Source organism: Capricornis sumatraensis, chromosome 18 (assembly GCF_032405125.1).
Source record: "Capricornis sumatraensis isolate serow.1 chromosome 18, serow.2, whole genome shotgun sequence".
Lineage (NCBI taxonomy): Eukaryota > Metazoa > Chordata > Mammalia > Artiodactyla > Bovidae > Capricornis > Capricornis sumatraensis.
The window spans coordinates 17,325,196-17,335,268 of NC_091086.1; the positions used below are offsets into that span (position 1 = coordinate 17,325,196).

The following is a 10,073-nucleotide window of genomic DNA, read 5'->3' on the forward strand; positions in this document are numbered from 1 at the left end:
AATGAGATGGCAGACTTTTCCTTATGTAGAACTAGGCAGCAGAATCTCTTAAGGTGACTTGGGCTTACACACAGTATGACATATAAAGTACATCTAGATTTTAAATGCCTTCAAGAGCTTAGTAAATCTTCTTAAGTAAAGCCAGGCATATAAAACAAAAGCCATGAAGAACCAATTGTATGTATTAGTTGGGTCCCCAGGTAATTGAAAACTGTTTTTAAGTAATCCCCACCATACCTTTAAAACAACTTTTATCCTCAAGTGGAAAGTAGCCACATTCAAATGAGTTAAAGGGTAAGTAAAAAGAACTACAACTTTATTAAAAGTAAATAAATGTAACATATAATATGTACAGATGGCACATGGTGCCAATTTTATTTGCAGATAGTATTCCAAAGTTCACAAGTTACACCTTTGCCACAGCCTTGGCTAAATCTTGAACTAGTGCAGAATTCAGCTGTGCTAGAGTGCTGATCTTAGCATGCTTAGATGTGGCATACTTGTTCTTGATAGTCTGGAAGAGAAAAGTACAGAAATTAATGAGAGTAAAGAGGAAAACATAAGAATCAATGATTCGGTTAAAAATCAACTCCTTAAAAAAGTAAGCCATGAATTTACAGGCAGGCATAAAGTCTGAATGACTTCCACTTTCCCCAGCACCCTGGAGTACCACTGATTGACTCACCATGTGCTTTGAAAGCCCACGGTTCACCATGACCACATTCTTTGCCAGGTGTTGCATAACAACAAGCAGGGATTCTTCAGTGTATGACAGGTAATGCTGTAGAGTTGGTGTCTAAGACAACAAAAGTTAATGTTGGAAATGCTCATCACCAAGGGTTTTCATAAAATTTCTAGATGTTCTTCAAAAGCAGGTAGAGAAGCAGATACTCTATGATTATAATTGAAATTTAAGACAAGCTTAAGACCCTTTCTTCTCCAGTTACTCTTCTTTCGTGGCTTCTCTAGGATCCTGTGCTCAAACGTAATCACTTTTGTAATTGCTGAATTCTCCACCCCAAAGCTAGACCAAGTTATTTGGAGCTGACTTTCTCATTTACAACTCTATTTCTAGGGCCTAGAGTATTATCACGTGACATAAGAGAACTACTCATTAACTCAATGAATATGGATGAACTTCTGGCACGTTATTTGACCTGCTTGAGCTACTCTCTCTATAAGCAGCAGCAGCTGCTCTACCTTTCTCAAAGGGGTAGAGCAAGATGAGATCAGGCAATGAAATGGAAGCATTCTAAGAAAATATTTCAAGATATTATAATCATTGCCTCAGAAGATGCCATATGTAGGAGCTATATGAATTGTCCTTTAATGACAACAGCTCTATCCTGAGCAAATAGTGAAATGTCAAAGCTCAGGATAATCTCAGTTTGTAGGACAGAGCTTACCCATTCACCATTATCAAGAATTTTCAGTGCTAAGCAAAAAGCTCCTGCTGCAATCTGAGAAGGAGGAAAGTGCACCATATCGTAGTCCAGCATAGTCAGTTCCATCAAATATTTGGCCAGAGTATGTAGCTCAACATCAACCTGGAATAAAACCCACAGGTTCTGTCAGAGAATTCTGCACTGGCAGTAACTAGTATGCCCATCACTGTACCTACAATGGTTTGCCCATAAATTCTAATTCAATGGTCCATGAAAGGCTTTAATAATAATATTAACACACAGACTGACTGGAAATAAAGACCACCTTTATGCCTTCTTCAGGCAGTTAGGTATAAATATAATGTACTTGAATTAGATCTCAATGGCCAGCAGTACTCCCTGATGTACCATACCAGAGGTTTCAAGAAATCTGTACCTCTCCAATCTTAGATGCTCTCCGAAGAAAATGCAGGGGTAGAGGGCGACCCAGACTAAAATTTAAAGCTCTTAGAATCTTCATTTCCATCTGTCTGATTTGAAACTTGGTGTAGGTGTTGTCAGTCACAAAGGCAAAGTCACCGATTTCTGGAGGGTACATTTCCTCATATTTGCTTGCAACAAACATGGCAGTGACTCCAACCAGCTGCAGCATCTTCTTGGGCACACAGTTATCCTACAGTGGGAATATCAAGTCGATGAATAAGTAATAGGTATTTGAAAAAGGAAGCACAGAATTGTGAGAGATAGCAAAGACACATTCCCACAACAAAATCTCAAAGACACCCCATGCCTCAAGACTTTAGCTGAAAAGGTCTGTTTCTTATGACTCAGAGAGGACCCTTAGAGGAAGAACCCTCAACTGCTGACTTACACTCACCTGCATGAACCGATCAATTATGGAAACAGTCATGTACATGGTCTCCTGCAGTAACCTGAATTTCATTTGAACTTGCACTAGCCAGTCAATCAGGATGGCTCTCATGTTTCCAGTGACTTCACGACCCATTAGGTATTTTGGTTTCACTGCTTGCTCTTCCTGCAAAAGAAATGCTGATTATCCTAAGAAGTAAGATTTCACGGTACATTTCTGACCAGAAATAACTGGTCACCTCGGAATAGCTCTGAAACATTTAGAATCTTTAATAGCGCTAAGCTCTGTTATCATTTGGTCATTGCAAACAGCTCCATCACTGAGCAACAAAGAAAGCACATATGAAACAGGACAGTGTGACAGGTTTTCATATCGGCAAATCTTACTATATCCAATTCACCATCACTATTACTGGCCCACATCCTGTCCCTCCTTCGCAAATAAAGATACCGTACTATCACCTCAGATCTTTTTAGGACTCTAAACCCAGAACCTTGAGCTTTATGTGTGCACACTCAGTTGTGTCAGACTCTTTGCAACCCCACGGACTGTAACTCACCAGGGTCCTCTGTCCATGGGATCTTCTAGCCAAGAATACTGGGGCAGGTTGCCATTTCCAGGGGATCCTCCCAACCTAGGGATCGAACCTGCATCTCTTGTGCCTCCTGCATTGGCAGGCAGATTCGTTACCATTGCACCACCTGGGAAGCCCCTGAGCTTCACGGAGTTAAGAGAAAATAATAGCAGCAGCTTCCAGATCAGCTGGAACTAATATGCTACCACACGTGCTTCGAGGTTTAAATCCCCGAAACAGCATGGGTAAGAGAAGTCAACCACCAAAATCCAGCACACACATCTGCTAAGTTAGACCGCTAACTAAAAACAAGGGAGAAGGCACTTCCATCGTGGTCGAGAGGCTGGGACTCTGTTCTTCCAATGCAGGGGGCCCGGGTTTGATCCCTGGTTGGGAAACTAGGTCCTGAGCACTATAAATAAGACCTGGTGCAGCCAAATAAAAAACAAAAACAAAGGAGAAAAAATTCAGAGAAGGCTGGTTCTGGCCAAAGTCTTACAGGACAATCGTGTAGAAGATGGAGATGCCCAAAATAACCAGGCAACACCCTGCTGAAGATATTAATGATGCCACTACAATAGAATGCATTATGAACAAGCAACTGAGTAAATTTGGTAACTGTATTGCTTATGTTGTTAACATACAGAATGCCTCCTTGTTTGGGCGAACGGGCAAAGGACACCAATAAAAAGTTTCAGAAATGAGATGAAATGGAAGAAGACCAAAAGTTTTAGTTTTTGAGTATATTCTTATTGGACAAAAACAATTTCCCAGATATCACATGTTCATAAGCCACACTGACCCAAAATGCCTTGTTTTGGCTATGGTTTCTTACCACCTGCTCCATACACATATATTAATTTATAACCAACCCCATGATATGAGCACAGAGGTGAACTGAAGGTTCCAGTTAATACAAACCAGTAGCACTTAACAGTTTTTGTTGGAGAGCCTAGTGATTATAGAGAATGCTGTTAGAATTTACAATGAGCTACCAAAGTAAAACAAAGTGTGTGTTTATAAGCCATTTTGGAGAAGGCAATGGGAAAATCCCATGGGTGGAGGAGCCTGGTAGGCTGCAGTCCATGGGGTCACAGAGAGTTGGACACAACTGAGTGACTTACTTTCACTTTTCAATTTCATGCACTGGAGAAGGAAATGACAACCCACTCCAGCGTTCTTGTCTGGAGAATCCCAGGGATGGGGGACCCTGTTGGGCTGCTGTCTATGGGGTCTGAAGCGACTTAGCAGCAGCATAAGCCATTTAATGATTCATTGTGGCTTATAAATGTTTGAACAAAATAAAGCCATTTAAAAGTAAGGAAGAATTATGAGAATGGGAAGTAAGAGTAATGAAATAAATAATATGGAGGCCAGAGTAAGACTATGCAAAATTAACATCCGACACTTGACAAGGCAGTGCACGAATTTGATTTCTAAGATTACTGACTTGCCTGCCTGAGAGAAACACTATCACTGTGCCCATAAAATTAAAATAGACTAGTTATCTGAACCAAATCAAAACTAGCAAAGGATAATTAGCATTCTCCATTACTTCTCTACACATGAACATCACCAGATGGTCAATAATGAAATCAGACTGATTATATTCTTCGCAGTCAAGATGGAGAAGCTCTATACAGTCAGCAAAAACAAACTGGGAGCTGACTGTGGCTCAGATCATGAACTCCTTATTGCCAAATTCAGACTGAAATTGAAGAAAGTAGAGAAAACCACTAGACCATTCAGGTATGACCTAAATCAAATCCCTTATGATTATACAGTGGAAGTGAGAAATAGATTCAAGGGATTAGATCTGATAGAGTGCCTGAAGAACTAATGGATGGAAGTTCGTGACACTGTACAGGAGACAGGGATCAAGACCATCTCCAAGAAAAAGAAATTCAAAAACGCAAAACGGTTGTCTGAGGAAGCCTTACAAATAGCTGTGAAAAGAAGAGAAGCGAAAGGCAAAGGAGAAAAGGAAAGATATACCCACTTGAATGCAGAGTTCCAAAGAATAGCAAGAAGAGATAAGAAAGCCTTTCCTCAGCAATCAATGCAAAGAAAGAGAAAAACAATAGAATGGGAAAGACTAGAGATCTCGTCAAGAAAATTCGACACCCCGAGGGAACATTTCATGCAAAGATGGGCATAATAAAGGACAGAAATGGTATGAACCTAACAGAGGCAGCAGATATTAAGAAGAGGTGGCAAGAATACAAAGAATTGTACAAAAAAGATCTTCACGACCCATCTTCACACAATGGTGTGATCACTCACCTAGAGCCAGACATCCTGGAATGTGAAATTAAATGGGCCTTAGGAAGCATCACTATGAACAAAACTAGGGAGGTGATGGAATTCCAGTTGAGCTATTTCAAATCCTGAAAGATGATGCTGTGAAAGTGCTTCACTCAATATGCCAGCAAATTTGGAAAACTCAGCAGTGGCCACAGGACTGGAAAAGGTCAGTTTTCATTCCAATTCCAAAGAATGTTCAAACTACCACATAATTGCACTCATCTCATTCACTAGCAAAGTAATGCTCAAAATTCTCCAAGCAAGGCTACACCAGTACATGAACAGAGAACTTCCAGATGTTCAAGCTGGATTTAGGAAAGGCAGAGGAACCAGAGATGAAATTGCCAACATCTGCTGAATCACAGAAAAAGATACTTCCAGAAAAACATAAACTTCTGCTTTGACTATGCCAAAGTCTTTGACTGTGTGGATCACAACTAACTGTGGAAAGTTCTTCAAGAGATGGGAATACCAGACCATCTGACCTGCCCCCTGAGAAACCTATATGCAGGTCAGAAAGCAAGTTAGAACTGGACATGGAACAACAGACTGGTTCCAAATAGGAAAAGGAGTACGTCAAGGCTGTATATTGTCACCCTGCTTATTTAACTTATGTGCAGAGTACATCATGAGAAACACTGGGCTGGAGGAAGCACAATGTGGAATCAAGATTGCTGGGAGAAATATCAATAACCTCAGATATGCAGATGACCCCACTCTTATGGCACAAAGTGAAGAACTAAAGAGCCTCTTAATGAAAGTGAAACAGGGGAGTGAAAAAGTTGGCTTAAAGCTCAACATTCAGAAAACTAAGATCATGGCATCTGGTCCCATCACTTCATGGGAAATAGATGGGGAAACTACAGAAACAGTGACAGACTCTTCTAGGCTCCAAATCACTGGAGATGGTGACTGCAGCCATGAAATTAAAAGATGCTTACTCCTTGGAAGAAAAGTTATGACCAACTTAGACAGCATATTAAAAAGCAGACATTACTTTGCCAACAAAGGTCTGTCTAGTCAAAGCTATGATTTATCCAGTGGTCATGTAAGGATGTGAGAGTTGGACTATAAAGAAAACTGAGCACCAAAGAATTGATGCTTTTGAAATGTGGTGTTGGAGAAGACTCTTGTGAGTCCCTCAGACTGCAAGGAGATCCAACCAGTCCATCCCAAAGGAGATCAGTCCTGACTATTCATTGGAAGGACTGATGTTGAAGCTGAAACTCCAATACTTTGGCCACTTGATGCGAAGAACTGACTCATTTCCCTGATGGTGGGAAAGATTGAGGGTGAGAAAAGGGGACAACAGAGGAGATGGTTGGATGGCATCACTGACTCAATGGACATGGGTTTGGGTAAACTTCAGGAGTTGGTGACGGACAGGGAGGCCTGGCATGTTGCAGTCCTTGGGGGCACAAAGAGTCGGACACGACTGAGCTGAACTGAACACTCCTAATTGTGATGGATATAAAATATCTTTCAATCTGTGGACTTTCCTTTAGAAAAGCCATGGTAATATCTTTCACTTTGAATTTCCCTCATTCAAAATGGCAAATAAAGCTGTCGTTGGGAATTCCCTGGCAGTCCAACGGTTAGGACTTTCACCAAAAAAAAAAAAAAAGAAACCCACCTTCTTGGCATTTTGTGCCACTTTTGACATTTTGCGAAGAACTTCAAAGCGGAATCTACTGTTAAGAAACGCTGCTTGTATCCTGCTTAAAACTGTTAATGGAAAATCTCCAAGCTAGATGCAGTTTGGAAAAAAACAATGGTTTATTACTATTACTGACCTCAAGTTGTCTTAGATAAGCATAGATATCTTTTACATATTCGCTACAAAGGTTTGGATCCGCTCCGTCTTCTGCATCCACATCACTCACTGCAAGAATTACATCTGAGAAAGCCTGACACAGATATTCTTCTGCAGGGGCACAGCCAGATGTTTCCATGGGGCTTGGAGACGGAGTATCGACCTGGAAACAGAGAGACTTTTTGAAATAATAGCAAAAAGGAGTATACTGTCTGAGCATGGTCAGATTATTGGTATCAACTCAAGAGACTATCTGCCGGATAGACATGCAGTTTATTTTCATCTTCTCAAATCTATTCGTCTCCAGGAAGTGAATAATATGAAAAGTGAGATGCCAATTTAGACTGAACCAATTTAGAATCAGGAGCATGCTAACAGGTAAAACAGAGAGGAAGCAAGTTCATATCTAGACTTTCCTGCAAAGGGAACTAATTAGTAATGTGCTGTTTAGCAAAGTCATGTAAAGTTAATCCAAGTGAATGACAAGTTAGCTTTCAGTCTTTATTTCAAAACAGGGACTGCTTCCCACTGCACAGAACACAAGTTCTATCTGGACTACTAAGGATTAATTGACTTCGTTATCATGAATCGTTTTCTTCAAGCTCCAGGTACCCTGCTGTCCAGTTATTGAGCACTTTCATCAAGTCAAGCTTTGTGTTAAGTACTGGCTTTATGGTGTCCTCAAGGGGATTTGAATTTAGAAGAAATAAGTAAATGAAGTAAAAGGAATTGATTCTAGGAACAAAAGTAGGGGTGAGGAGAGTTAGGGTGGCATTTGGAAAATTAGGGAAAGCTTTAAATGTTGATGCATGAGCTGTTTTGAAGGATGAAAAGCTTATCAGTTAAAGAGGGTGGGAAAGCAAAGGCAAGAATCAGTATGGGTTTTGATGAAAAGCTCAGTATGGCCAGTTAAAGACTGTGCACGCTACAGGTTTCTGTGCTATGTTCACAAGGTCAATACTAAAGCCATAGCTTCATACCCACTTCCCTTAGATGTAGAGAGCTAGGCAAAATGACTTTGATTATTTGCCCAACCAGCTTTAATAAAGTTTTAAAAATTAAAACTTAAGAATGGAGTTCATTGCAATTTCAGGAAAGCAGCCTTTTCAAAGATGGTGTAGTCTTCCTTCACAGAAGTAGATACATTTACATGCCTTGATATTTAATAAAAAAAGTTCTTGGTTTTGAGGCCAAGTGTTAACTCATCTTGCCTACTCTGAAGAGCTCCGTTTTCTGCTTTACATCCTTACATAAATTCCAAAGTTACAGGCTTATTGTTTGAAGGCCACATTATGGAGTTTTTTTTTAAAGAAAGAAAAAAAAAAAGGACTCAAGAGAACAACCTGTTTCAATCATTAAATTCCAGACAGAGATGGCTTGTACCAAAAGACAGTCAAATCTTTAGTCCAGGCAGCTCAATACAGTAAACAAAGGAGGGGCAGTATGACAATTAAAATCACAGATCCTGAAGCCAGATAGTCTGTGTTTGAATCTAATTTTGTGCCACTGATGAGAAGTGACTCTAGAAAAGAGAGTTTGTTGTTCAGTGGCTAAGTCCTGTCCGACCCTTTTACGACCCTATGAATTGTTTGTTCAGACTTAACACTTCTCTACACCATTATCTACAAAGCTAGAGATGACAATACCAGTGCTGAGAGTAAGATTATGTGAGCTAATTCATGCAAAGTGTTTAGCAGAGCCTACCTGCTAAGCACTCTGTAACTATTACTATTATTTATATTTATTCAAATACAGCACCATCCATTAGTAAAATGAAGGAAAAGAAACAACAGGTTCTCAAATAGTAGAGTCAAGTTTACCAAAATAGGCTCAGGGGAAAGTTTCTCTTCCTTAACAGGCTCGGGTTCCGGCTCTGGCTCCGGCTGGGGCTCCGGCACAGGTACAGGAGCCTTTTCCAGAGGTTTTGGTACTTTTTTAGCAGTAACTTTTCCAGCAGGTAAAGTTTTTGCTTCCTGTGGATGAAAAGGAGAGGAACGTTTCTGTATCACGGGTCACAGCTGGAACGCATACTCACAGAGTAGTTGATTCAGGAAGACAGTTATACCTTTTTCAGAGGCAGTTTGGCCTGCGGTTGTTCACTGACTTTGTTACCGATGTCTCCAAGAGCTGTTCGGGGCCTCAGCCCGGGCTTAGAGGTTGCAACACCAGCCACAGGCACGCGCTTGGCCCCTGCCATACTGATCTTCGCCTTATTTTCAGCATTAATCTTTGTGTTCTGTAAGAATCAAGACCACTTTGAAAGCAGGTTAGTGTAATCAAGGGTTAAGATGGGGGCCAAACAGAAGCTTTCAGGAGGAAAGCCAGCTGTAAATGGGTTCCCGGAGAAAACCAGGGTTCCAGGGGCTACGCTAAGGCTGACAAGCCAGTTTCCTTCCCGAACCTCTAATTTCACCTATTGAGGGATCGCCTGCTTAGTCCCTGCCGGACCTAAAATACCATGAATTTACATCTGAAAGGAAAGGAACTCTAAAAAGCCTTCAGTTGCAGGCACCTTCCCCTGGGTGGTTGCGCAGTTGGTGGGCGCTCGCTCAGGGGTCCTCCATTACCTTTTTACAAAATGTTTCGCGTCTACCCTCCATCTGCCCCTCCCCCCCTTATCCACTACCCTTTTTCATCTTCCTCTCTCCGTCCGTCCGCCCCCCAAACTCTCCCACCACTTTAGGGGCCCGCCGACGCCCATCCTCCACACCCTCCCCCCAATCTCACTCCCGCTCCGCTCCTGCCAGGGGAACTCCGGTAGGAGACAGGGAGAGAAGGCGCAGCCAGTTATGAGAGCCGCGTTTGTTCACCATCCGCAGCTCACCCTGGTGATCCGGAGCGCCATGGCTTCTTCTGCACCAGGCAGCAGCTCAGCGAGGAGGAGAGCACTGGAGCCCCCGACCAGCCGGGAACTTGAATCAACCACAGGGCAACAGCCGTTCCTCCGCAGCACGCCGGGAGGAATCGGGGCCGGCCTCAGGTTTAAACCCCGCACCGCTCCCTCCTTATTGGCCTGTTCGTGGCACTCGCTCGCTTCCCATTGGCGGCGGCTGGTTCCTCCGAGAATGCATTTCCAGGGCGATCCCGCGAAGATGTTCGGGGGGGGCGGGGCCAGGCCGTCACGTG

General features: G+C 42.2%; 1 protein-coding gene across 3 annotated transcripts; it reads right to left on the minus strand.

The window, feature by feature from the left end:
• Positions 1-394: 394 nt before the first annotated feature.
• On the minus strand, positions 395-9,872 carry CCNB1 (cyclin B1). 3 transcript variants are annotated; one of them, XM_068990676.1, is made up of 9 exons: positions 9,772-9,872; positions 9,013-9,183; positions 8,768-8,920; positions 6,928-7,110; positions 2,263-2,421; positions 1,822-2,058; positions 1,407-1,547; positions 686-796; positions 395-514 (listed from the first exon to the last, which is right to left on the minus strand). In XM_068990676.1, the coding sequence occupies exons 1-9, from the start codon at positions 9,790-9,792 to the stop codon at positions 407-409; spliced, it is 1,284 nt and encodes a 427-aa protein (XP_068846777.1). In that variant the 5' UTR covers positions 9,793-9,872; the 3' UTR covers positions 395-406. The 3 variants fall into 3 exon arrangements, with proteins under 3 accessions (XP_068846777.1, XP_068846779.1, XP_068846778.1); XM_068990678.1 differs by lacking the exon at positions 2,263-2,421; XM_068990677.1 differs by lacking the exon at positions 686-796 and having other exon boundaries at positions 407-514.
• Between the last annotated feature and the right edge of the window lie 201 nt (positions 9,873-10,073).